At 43.8% G+C, this 12,134-nt stretch overlaps 1 protein-coding gene across 8 annotated transcripts in view; it reads left to right on the top strand.

Annotated features, from left to right (window-relative positions):
- Positions 1 to 11,634, top strand: part of LOC115202936 (zinc finger protein 536) — a 180,385-nt gene extending 168,751 nt beyond the window's left edge. For all 8 annotated transcript variants that reach the window (XM_029767116.1, XM_029767117.1, XM_029767120.1 and 5 more), the window contains one exon: positions 9,205 to 11,634. In XM_029767116.1, the coding sequence (XP_029622976.1) occupies positions 9,205 to 9,479 (275 nt within the window). In that variant the 3' untranslated portion in view covers positions 9,480 to 11,634. The remainder of the gene's footprint in view (positions 1 to 9,204) is intronic.
- Positions 11,635 to 12,134: the final 500 nt, after the last annotated feature.

Here is a 12,134-nt window from a genome sequence, read left to right on the forward strand (position 1 = left end):
ATGTAAATAGTCCGGTGGCCATTTGATTAATTGTTCAGCAGTCTTATGGCTTGGGGATAGAAGCTGTTAACGAGCCTTTTGGTCCTAGACTTGGTGCTCCGGTGCCGCTTACCATGCGGTAGCAGAGAAAACAGTCCATAACTTGGGTGACAGGTGTCTCTGACAATTTTTTGGGCCTAGTATATAGGTCCTGGATGGCTGGAAGCTTGGCCCCAGTGATGTACTGGGCCGTACGCAGTACCCTCTGTAGAGGCTTATGGTCAGATGCCGAGCAGTTGCCATACCAGGCAGTGATGCAACCGGTCAGGATGCTCTCGATGGTGCGGCTGTAGAACTTTTTGAGGATCTGGGGACCCATGCCAAATCTTTTCAGTCTCCTGGGGGGGGGGGGGGGGGAGGTGTTGTCGTGCCCTCTTAATGACTGTCTTGGTGTGTTTGGACCATGATAGTTTGTTGGTGATGTGGACACCAAGAAACTTGAAACTTTCGACCCGCTCCACTACAGCCTCGTTGATGTTAATTGGGGAATGTTCGGCCCGCCTTTTTCTGTAGTCCAAGATCAGCTCCTTTGTCTTGCTCACATTGAGGGAGAGGTTGTTGTCCTGGCACCACATTGACAGGTCTCTGACCTCCTCCCTATAAGCGGTCTCATTGTTGTCGGTGATCAGGCCTACCACTGTTGTGTTGTCAGAAAACCTAATGATAGTGTTGGAGTCGTGTTTGGCCATGCAGTTGTGGGTGAACAGGGAGTACAGGAGGAGACTAAGTACACACTGCTGAGGAGCCCCAGTGTTGAGGAGCAGCGTGGCAGACATGTTGTTGCCTACCCTTACCACCTGGGGGCGGCCTGTCAGGAAGTCCAGGATCCAGTTGCAGAGGGAGGTGTTTAGTCCCAGGGTCCTTAGCTTAGTGATGAGCTTCGAGTGCACTATGGTGTTGAACGCTGAGCTGTAGTCAATGAACAGCATTCTCACTTAGGTGTTCCTTTTGTCCAGGTGGGAAAGGGCAATATGGAATGCGATAGAGATTGCATCATCTGTGGATCTGTTGGGGCGGTATGCGAATTGTAGTGGGTCTAGGGTATTTGGGAGAATGCTGTTGATATGAGCCATGACCAGCCTTTCAAAGCACTTCATGGGTACCAACGTGAGTGCTATGGGGCGGTAATCATATAGGCAGGTTACCTTCCCTTCCTTCGGCACAGGGACTATTGTGGTCTGCGTGAATCATGTTGGTATTACATACTCGGTCAGGGAGAGGTTGAAATAGTCAGTGAAGACACTTGCCAGTTGCTCCGCGCATGCTTTGTGTACCCGTCCTGGTAATCCGTCTGGCCCCGCGGCTTTGTGAATTTTGACCTGTTTAAAGGTCTTGCTCACATCGGCTACCGAGAGCGTTATCACACAGTCGTCCAGAACAGATGGTGCTCTCATGCATGCTTCAGTGTTGCTTGCCTCGAAGCGAGCATTAAGGGCATTTAGCTCGTCTAGTAGGCTTGTGTCACTGGGCAGCACGCGTCTGGGTTTCCCTTTGTAGTCCGTAATAGTTTTCAAGCCCAGCCACATCGGATGAGTGTCAGAGCCGGTGTAGTGAGATTCAATCTTAATCCTGTATTGCCGCTTTGCTTGTTTGATGGTCCGTCTGAGGGCATAGCGTGATTTGTTATAAGCGTTCGGATTAGTGTCCCGTTCCTTGAAAGCAGCAGCTCTAGACTTTAGCTCGATACTGATGTTGCCTGTAATCTATGGCTTCTGGTTGGGATATGTATGTACGGTCACTGTGGGGACGATGTCGTCGATGCACTTATTGATGAAGCCGATGACTGAGGTGGTATAATTCTCAATGCCATTGGACGAATCCCAGAACATATTCCAGTCTGTGCTAGCATCATCTAACCACGTCCGTCTTGAGCGAGTCACTGGTACTTCCTGCTTTAGTTTTTGCTTGTAAGCAGGGGGATAGAATTATGGTCAGATTTGCCAAATGGAGGGGGGGAGCTTTGTATGCATGTGGAGTTTTTTTATTTATTATTTAACCTTTATTTAACTAGGCAAGTCAGTTAAGAACAAATTCTTATTTTCAATGATAGCCTAGGAACAGTGGGTTAACTGCCTTGTTTAGGGGCAGAACGACAGATTTTTACCTTGTCAGGTCGGGGATTTGATCTAGCAACCTTTCGGTTACTAGTCCAATGATTTAACCACTAGGCTACCTGCAGCCCCCAGAAAAGGAGTGAAGGTGGTCTAGAATTTTGTTTCCTCTGGTTGCACATGTGACATGCTGGTAGAAATGAGGTAAAACGGATTTAAGTTTGCCTGCATTAAAGTCCCCGGCCACTAGGAGCGCCACTTCTAGATGAGCATTTTCTTGTTTGTTTATGGTCTTATTCAGTTGGTTGAGTGTGGTCCTAGTGCCAGCATTGGTTTGGGATGGTAAATAGATGGCTACGAATAATATAGATGAGAACTCTCTTCATAGATAGTGTGGTCTACAGCTTATCATAAGGTACTCTACCTCAGGCGAGCAATACCTCGAGACTTCTTTAATATTAGACATCGCTGTAACGGCTGTCTGAAGAAGTAGACCAAGGCGCAGCGTGTTGAGTGCTCATATTTAATTTTAATCGAGACACTTTGAACAAAACAAGAAAATGACAGCCAAACAGTTCTGTCAGGTATAACAAAACACTAAACAGAAAATAACTACCCACAAACCCCAAAGGAAAACAGGCTGCCTAAGTATGACTCCCAATCAGCGACAACGATGTACAGCTGTCCCTGATTGAGAGCCATACCAGGCCAAAACAAAGAAATAGAAAGCATAGAAAAAAGGACATAGAATGCCCACCCAAATCACACCCTGACCAAACCTAAATAGAGACATAAAAAAGGCTCTCTCAGGTCAGGGCGTGACAATCGCGCACCAGCTGATATTGACAAATAGACACACACTCCCACCCCTTGTTTTACCAGACGTAGCTTCTCTGTTTTGCCGGTGCATAGAAACTCCCGCCAAACTCTGTATTATCCGTGTCGTCGTTTGGCCATGACTCGGTGAAACATAAGATATTACCGTTTTTAATGTCCCATTGGTAGGATAATCTTGATCGTAGGTCAACTATTTTATTTTCCAATGATTGCACGTTGGCCAATAGAACGGATGGCTGTAGGGGTTTACTCGCTCGGCTACGAATTCTCAGAAGGCAGCACGACCTCTGCCCCCTTTTTCTCTGTATTTTCTTCACGCAAATGATGGGGATTTAAAACGTCAGCCATCCTCTCCGGTGCCATTCTACACTTTCACATTTCCTTCACTCAGTCGTGATTAACCAGTGGAAGCAATTAAAACCACTGTTCTGCACTAATATTTATACCAAAGGTTTAAGGGTCCAAACACAGATCGGCTACATAGCTACATAGGCATACAGGTATTTTTATCCTCCACTACACAATAAGCAAGAAAAGAGTTAGCTACAGTACATTACTTTGGCTGCATTACATCACAAGTATCTTCAATCTCTAACTTCAACGTTACTAGCTACAATAAAGAACATTGACAAATGATGGACTTTAAAAAATATATATATATATGAACAGCAAGGCAAGCTTACAAAATTGCTCATTCAATTTGCAGTAAATGCATCCACTTACAACCACTGGGTTTCACAAGATGACAGCCTGGTTTGCTCAGGAGTCCCTAAAACATTAAAAGGATAGTTCACCCGTTTACAAAATGACACATTGGTTTCCTTACCCTGTAAGCAATCTATGGACAAGGTATGACAGCAATCCATGCTTTGGTTTTGTTTCCCTGGTGCATTTTCCAAATGCTTACATTTTAGCATTGTGGGACAAATCCCATTCAAGTCATGGTACTGATATTAGCATTTTTCCCATATCATGTTCAAATCATCTATAAGTGACTTTGTTGAGCTTCATAATTAGTTGTAGATACTTTTGGATGATGTTGTGTGGAAAATGCTAATATCGGTAGCAGGAATTGGATGGGATTTGTGCCATGAATGCTAAACGTTACCATGTGGAAACAGTGCCAGGGAAACTAAACCAAAGCATGGATTGCTGTCATGCCTTGTCCATAGTGCTTAGAGGGTAAGGAAACCAATATGACATTTTGTAATTTGGGTGAACTATCCCTTTAAACAACACAAATTACAATTCATACAAATGTCAAATGCTCGTATAGCAATCTAAATGTATAGCTAGCTGGCTAATGTTAGCTAGTCAGATAGCTTGTTAAATAGCCATTTTCGTAAGTTAACGTCATGACAAACAAATATGCATAATCGTTTGTCTCTACATTAACTAACATATTCCTGTACATTTTTTATTTTAACTTCAATTCTAATATTTTTGTCAGACATTATTCTTGAAGCAACTTTCCAGGGTAGGGTAACAGAGCTTCATGGGAGTTTTGGGAAACACTTGATAGAAAGTCTGCATCTCAATTCGCTTTGTTTGGAGAGCCAACTAGAGGGCTGAAAAGGAGCTACACCTTGCTCAAAGTTTATTTGGGATACCACTATGACTCGATGGGGCTAAGGGGAGGGCCAGGGGGGGTATTTGGATTGAACCTTAGAGGAGAGTGGGGTTAGCTGTGCCATAGGGTTAGTTGAGATGCCCATCTTTTCTAGTAGACCATACACAAAATGAATCATGTGACCAAATAATTAGGAAGAGGTCACCCTGTCATGGAGTCTGTGAAGGAAGAAACCACATGGAAAAATTGCTAAGCAAGTTAGGTCCAAAAAAACGTATTTTCACAAAGTCAAATTCATTTATTGTGTTATGGGTTTCATGATGCTTGTATCTAAACCAAATTAGATAGTTTCAAGAGTGTTTTATACATCAGTTTTGGTATCTATAAGCTACAATATGAGGTCCTAAACCTGGCATGAAAGTGTGTCATTGTACCTGTGAGGGTTAATATAGTCAAATGGTTGCTTTGGGGTAAATTGTGCCATTTGGCAAGGGGCTAAACATAGCCAAGGGCTCAACATACCGCATACAAATGATGATTATATTTGGTCAGTTTTATGCATAATATGCATAGTATATTTGCCATTTGTTATGCATATGAACTCACGATAGTGCATTTTTATTGTTACAGGGCAGTTACAGAGCAGACATCTTCATGCTCCGTGTATATCCCCTTGAGGTTATTGAGAGACCAGACAAGGAAGTGAGAGAAGGGCTGGTCCATTCGAGCTGCAGCAATGGGATGAACAAATAGACCTTATGATACTGAAGAGGTACATTGAAAAAAGAGAAACCAAACATGTACCTGTGTGAAAGAGAGTCTATGATAGAGAAGCAGAGGCACCAGTGTCTTGTCCGATAACATAACATCTAAATATATCAAAAATCTCGCGGACCAGTTTCATCGGCTTAGTAGCCTCGAATACATCTTACCCCAAGGCTTATGTTCAATTTCCTCAATACCCAGGGTAAGAGGACACTTTTTGGACAAGCTATGTTTTCAAAACTGTTATGTTTACATGACTTCTGATTATTCACACCGAAACACAGCATCCTAAAATATATGTAGATATCTTTGTTAGAAAGAAGACTATATTTCCCTTGATGTGGTGATGTTGAGTGTACAATATGGCTCAATATGCCCCACTCTCCCCTATCACGCTAATGAGATAACTGATTTTAGATTGAAGCTCTAGCCATTGCCACTGGTCATTCAGTGTGTAGTACAGTCTGTAAGAGAGTGCATGTTAGAGTACCTGTAATGTGTGTCATGATTCTAAACCCTTAATAACACACAGGGAGGAAATGAGACAGACTAGACCCCCCCCCCCCCCCCACACACACACACACACAGCCTTTTCCCTTCATTCTCAGGGTAGAATGACTGTTTGTGAGCATCTGAAAGTCATTAGAGGCTCTGCAGTCTGTCAAGTGCCAACACACACACACACACACACACACACGCAAACACACACACAGGAATGTTTCACACACACTCGAACACAAAACCTATCACCGGCACACACTTTACCTCTTGCACACACACACCCTCACAGACACACATACACAGAGATACACACTGAAAGTGCTGAAGCCCAGCAGCTTCTTTCTGCTGTGCAGGGCCTGGGGATTGGTCATGTGCTGATGAGTCGCTATAATAATATATGAGCAAATCGCAAGCAGTCTGCAAATTAATCATTTCCCCCTCTCTCTTCCCTCCCTCACACACACTCACACACACACATACACACGCACTTGCTCTGTTCGTCAGGCTTCGGGAAGAGGGGCTTCTTGCCTGCAGACGTAAGTGAGGAGTGCTCTCTCACAGATGGTAACACTGGCATCAGATGTAGTTTATATAAGAGTGGTTTTGATTACATGCCAAGGCAATGTCGTGGGAGAGTGTGTGTGTCTGCGTGTTGGCTTCGTGTACATGTGAACATTTAGTGTACGCTCATGTGTATGTTTGTGAACAGATTTGTGTGTTTGAACATATGCGTATAAGTGTGCGTTTGTAAATGTGTGTGTGTACAGGTTTGTGTAAGCATTGTTCGTGTGTGGATCGTAGAAGGAGCCACCAGAGGGAAGCAGTCATGAGGCTGTTACACTGCGACGTTCACTAGGAGAGAGAGAGAGAGAGATGCTTGAGTGGAGAGGGGGAAATCGTGGCTATGGCAATAGAGGAGAGAGATAGGATCATAGCAGCACCTCATGGATCTCTCTTACTTCTCTCTCTACTTGGAAACATGATCAGAGAGCTTCACCGCAGACAACATCCAACACATCTCTGTTAGCTAGCGAGCGGACAAAAGGAGCGAGCTACAGTACCCATCTGCAGCCACCCAGCAGTAGAGAGGCTGGCAAGGGAGGGGTGAGGAGGTGGAAGCAAAGGAGGAGGAGGATGTGAGAGTGGAGGGGAATGAGGGCGGTCTCCTCCTGCCTTTCTCTTCTCCGAGGCGCGGAGGAGGGAGGGCTGAGGGGTAAGTAGGGGGCGCGGGCAGAGTGAGTAGATACAGTGGGTTGTTTGAGGAAGTCATGTGGTAGTAACCCAGCCCTCCCTCCCCCTTTGTTCCCTCTGATCTCTACGCTCAAGGCCTTTGGGTGTTAATTAGGAGACCTAGATAATGCCACACTAATGAAAACAAGACCAGTGTTTTCTCTTTCTTTTCAGATAAAGCTTTGGGTTGGGTTTTGAACAGTCTCTGGACACAAGACAGAGAGGGATAGAAAGGGAAAGAGAGAGAGAAAGAGCGAGAGAGAGAAAGAAAGAAATAGAAAGATGGAAAGACAGAGGGAGTGAAATACGAGAAAGAAAAGGAGAGAGAAAGCAAGAGAAGGAATGAGGGGGAGAGGTTTCTGAGGTTAAACTATTTTTCCTGTTTCTTGTCACTCGGCACCTCCACACACAATGGCCCAGCGGAGTGTGTCATGAAGGGGAAAAGGAAAATCTCTCCTGTACAGTCAGCACTGTTCTACCTGCTGACCCATTGTGTGGGCGACTACACACACGCACGCACACACACACACACGCGCGCGCACACACAGCTCTATTCTGTTTTGCAGATCCCAACATGTTTGTGTGCAGATGTATGATCTGTAGCAGGATTAAAGTGGGTGATGTAAGTAGGTGTGGGTTAGCCCTTTAGAGAATCAGAAGAAGTGTTGGTATCTGGTGGTGGGGGAATCGGTGGGAGCCATCTTGGGAATAATCCATGCGGGCAGTGCAGTTGTGTCTTTATGTGCTGGCCTTTTGTTTGGGTTATCGGAGTGTGTGCAGGAGTAGGTGGATTAGATGGAAACTTAAGAAGCATGACTGTCTCAATGCAGTTTGGTCCAGGCATCTGTCATTCCTCAGTCCAACACCACACACCCTATAAATCCCAGAACACACAGGCCAGACTGATGCCCTTCATTTCAACAACGCTATGCAGAGATGCTGCAGGGAAGGGGGGCCATATGTGTATTTTCTTCTTTTGAAAGGAAGAAACTATTTAGTTTACAATTCAACCTAGGATGAGCACCATATTCCTACAGTGTTATGCATGAGTAAGTCATTCTGGTAATCTCAGAAACAGCGTGCCTTCGTCTTCATCTAGGACAGTCAATGTCATTGTGTTTTTTGAAATTCTAGATTGCACTTTTTACCTTGGCTAGACCTCGCTGCAACGTTAGAACTGATCCGTTTATTTTAAAAGTGCAGAAAAAGAAGAGAGATAGAAAAGGGAAGAAGAATAGAGTTGACTTGTTTGGGGCAACACTCGGCCCCCCTTAAGTGTAAAATGGGATGAGATATTCTGCCTCTCGGACTTAACGTAATGTAAGAGAGTGTGAAATTAAACTGCACAGGAATAAAAGGGGGTCTTCGTCGTGTGTCGCCGGCTCGCTTATCGAAACATTCAGACAACTGGAACATCTAAAGCTCCAAAAACTCGTACCAATCCCCTTTGTGTAGGTCCTGAGCAGACATTGTGGTATTTGAAAGCCGCTGAGACTCCAAAGCCAGAGTTAGAACGACAAACACAAAGTGCCTCTAAATCCTGTCTCTTCGCGGCACCACAATGTATCAGTGTGTGTGTGTGCGTTTTGTGTACCTTTAATTCCTACCCTTCTCTTCATGTCTTTACATTCCCTGCACCTACACAGCGTCTATAAACTCTGTTCATTTGATTTACTACATCTCAAACTGATTTTTTTTTTTAAATTAGAAGAGAGAAAATGTACCGTTATTAATAAAAACCTAAAGTAGTGTACAACAGAACGTGTCTGGGTTTCCTCTCGGGTGGATGAGCGAGATAAGTGAAGTCGGTTATGATGGGCACGTGTTCTACATCGCTCAAACAAACAGCGCGGGCTAGTAAGGGGCCAATGTGTTTGCTGCATTGATGATCAAATCCTGTCTAGAGAGTACAGCACATGCAACTGTTGGGAGCGGTGAAGGATGCAGCTTGTGCAGTGCACCGCTAAAACACTGCAATGTTCAGGGGGAACCGCTGCGGCTCCTCTGAAAAGATGCAGGTTAAAAGAGCGAGCACTGAAAGAGTTTTAAAGACACGTCTCAGGAGAGTACTAAAGCCAAAGCACTGTGTAGTAGACAGATTGTACAGTCGCATTCAGTGCCTCGGTGACAGAGCTCATTTTACATTCTGATAAAGTAATCCTGAGTAGTGATGAGGTGACTGACTGTTGTCTCTCTCTTGTCCTCGTACAGGTCTCGGAGGTTACGGAGGTCAGGGGGGTCGGAAGCCGTTCCAGTGCAGGTACTGCTCCTACGGTGCCTCTCAGAAGGGCAACCTGAAGACCCATGTCCTGTGTGTCCACCGCATGCCTTTTGACAACAGCCAGTACCCTGACCGCCGCTTCAAACGCTCCCACGTCGACTCGGACGCCTCAGGGAACTCTGATGATGGGACCACCAGCTACCCCATGGGAACCCAGGGGGGCATGGCCGAACCCCCTCTCGCTGGAGACCCCCTGCATCCATGACTGATGTCACCTGGCTTGGAGGTGCCAGCCTTCAACTCTACAACTACTGTACTCTCTAGAGCCACATAACCAGGATTAGTCACTTCGTTTAGCCCTAAAGCACAGCCTGACAAAGGGGAGCATCAGTGACTAGCGTTTTACCCAGAGCTCGCAGGACATCCTCAGTGTGTATTAGGTTAATAACAATAACATAACATGCGTATAAACTACACATACACATTCATTCATATAAAACACAGATATGTTAAATGTAGTTATGTGACAAACAGTGGAGACGACTATATTAAAAAGAAAAAAAAGAAAATAAATCAAATCCTTAAAGTGACTTTTGTCAACAACAAAAAAGAATAATGCTTTTATCAGAAAAATGATCCCGTAAACGATTTAGCGACAGTTGGGGAAGATGGAAGAGGCCTGTTAAACACCCCTCTCAGAACATGACACCGGCTGCTGCCATTTGCAGAGGGCGAATGATGAGCAGTCAGTGGAGGCTGGGCAGGCAGCGGCAGTGGTGGGGCGGCCTTGGTGCCAGCCTGACTGGAGCTGTCATCCCAGAGGAAATCAATTCACCCCCCCTCTCATTTTTTCATCTTTCTCGACCCATCAGTCCAGCCCCCTCCACCCTCAGCCCTCTGCCCCTACTGCACTACAGGAGTAACCTAACCCTGGTCGACATGCGAGGGGGTCAAACTCAGTTCCATCAGCTGGCCAGAGCCACCCTCCTCCTCCTCCTCCTCCCCCTCCACTTTCTCTGTCTCTTTAAAACGACTCAAATCCAACATGGCCTCTGGAAGTAAAAAAAAAAAATCAATGATGTATTTAAAGAAGCCATTAGAGTCACAGAGATGTGTTCTGTGCAATATTGTCATTTATTTGGATATCACCTTACCAGACACTGAGAGGTGGAGTTAATAGAATGTGTTTTATTTCATTTAGCTTTTATGTTAGATAATGGCGAAGTCTATTTCTAAGGAGGTGGGTGGTTGTTCTTTGAAATTGAAAGTGTAGATAGTGAAGATGCACGTATTGGAATTGGAACCTCTACAACTTGATGTAGTCAGAGGTTGAATGTTTCGTGTATATGAAGACTGTGATTCTGAAATCTAACGAAGGAACATCACAGAACTTGTTTCCTCAGACACGATGCAGGACTATCTTCCTATAAGCTCTTCTAAAGCAGCTTCGGAATGAACAACAATACATAAAGCTAATCAACCTGCTCTCTGTATCTTATTTAAATGTATTACTTAAAAAATAGACAAAAGGACTTTTTCTACAAATGTATTTTCCAATTCATTTTTAGGTTTCGGACAAAGCATTTTGTGAGTATAATTATTGCATGTTTTTTTGTGTTGATTTTCTATATGCTACTTTACTGAAACAATTAACAAACCATATAGTTTTGATCCTATAAAATTAAGCTGCTTAAAGGGCAAAAAAAGTTTCGGTATACTTCCTTTCGCTGAAGGCTATTGGATAGTGGAGGGTAAACAGAATATGATGCTTTTTATTGCGTTGGTATGGGAGCATGGGGGGATTTTTTATGCTTCTGATAAATAGAAATGATCTGGACTTTAAGAAAGTCAGTATCTTTCCCTCACAGCCAAGGAGAGCTGAACACTTAAACCCCAGGGCCTTAACACCACAGCTATGCCTAAAGGAGTTTACAGTCCCCTCAAGCACACTGCCCCTATCAGTTGAGAGAGAGAAATGTGAAAATAAAGAATGAAAGACAGAAAGAGAGAGAGAAAGAAGGAAAGAGAGTATTGATATGTACAGAATGCAGTTGTGGTTTAAATGGGGTCATTTTAATTAGGACTTTTCTGCCATTCAGCGATCTACTTACAGTGTGTTTTTTGTTCATTTGCTTTCCTGGCATAGTTTCGCACTGCCTTACTTCAGATCGAGTCAATGTAATGTAACTGTTTGTATGATCTCTACCATGGAGCCACAACATTGAGATCCAACTGAAACGACTGTAGTGAGCTTTAGGTTTCAATGCACTACTGTGTTCTTGGTCTGTGCCAGTCGCTTGCTTTTTCGTGTGTGTAGGTACGTGTGTGTGGGTGTGCCTACCTAACTATATTAGAGAAAAAAGAACAACAAAAGAGTACAAAATAAACTAAATAAAAATATTTACATTCCATTTCTAGCACTTTTCAGGTTTTCTAGTATATCTGTACGTTTCAAGCTATGCGATATGGAAATAATGCTGTTTATGACACTGGAAACGTTGGTTGCCATTCTCTGTGACGTGTTCGTCCATCCCTTACTGTGCTACTGTTTACCTGTCTGTATTACAAAACAACCCATGTTTTCCCTGAAAATATTTTTTTGTCATGACTCAATTAAGAAACAGATACAAATGAAGAACCTGAAAATCCCTGCACTAACAAAGAAGTTAAATCATTTCTATGTATTTCTCTCTGTACTCTGTGATCATGGTCACGATACTGTCCGCATTCCTTAATGAAGTATATTTCTATATCGGAGGTAAAATAAGTAGGGGATTTTGTCACCACTACTATATGCTTACAACCAGTAGACAACTTTGTATTTAAACATACTTATTGAGGAAAACAATTCTGATAACGGTAAATCAAAGTTGTTCTTCATTCAAAAGTCACTTTTTCATTGACTCTTCCTGCTGCTGTT

Source organism: Salmo trutta, chromosome 12, assembly GCF_901001165.1.
Source record: "Salmo trutta chromosome 12, fSalTru1.1, whole genome shotgun sequence".
NCBI classification, from domain to species: Eukaryota; Metazoa; Chordata; class Actinopteri; order Salmoniformes; family Salmonidae; genus Salmo; species Salmo trutta.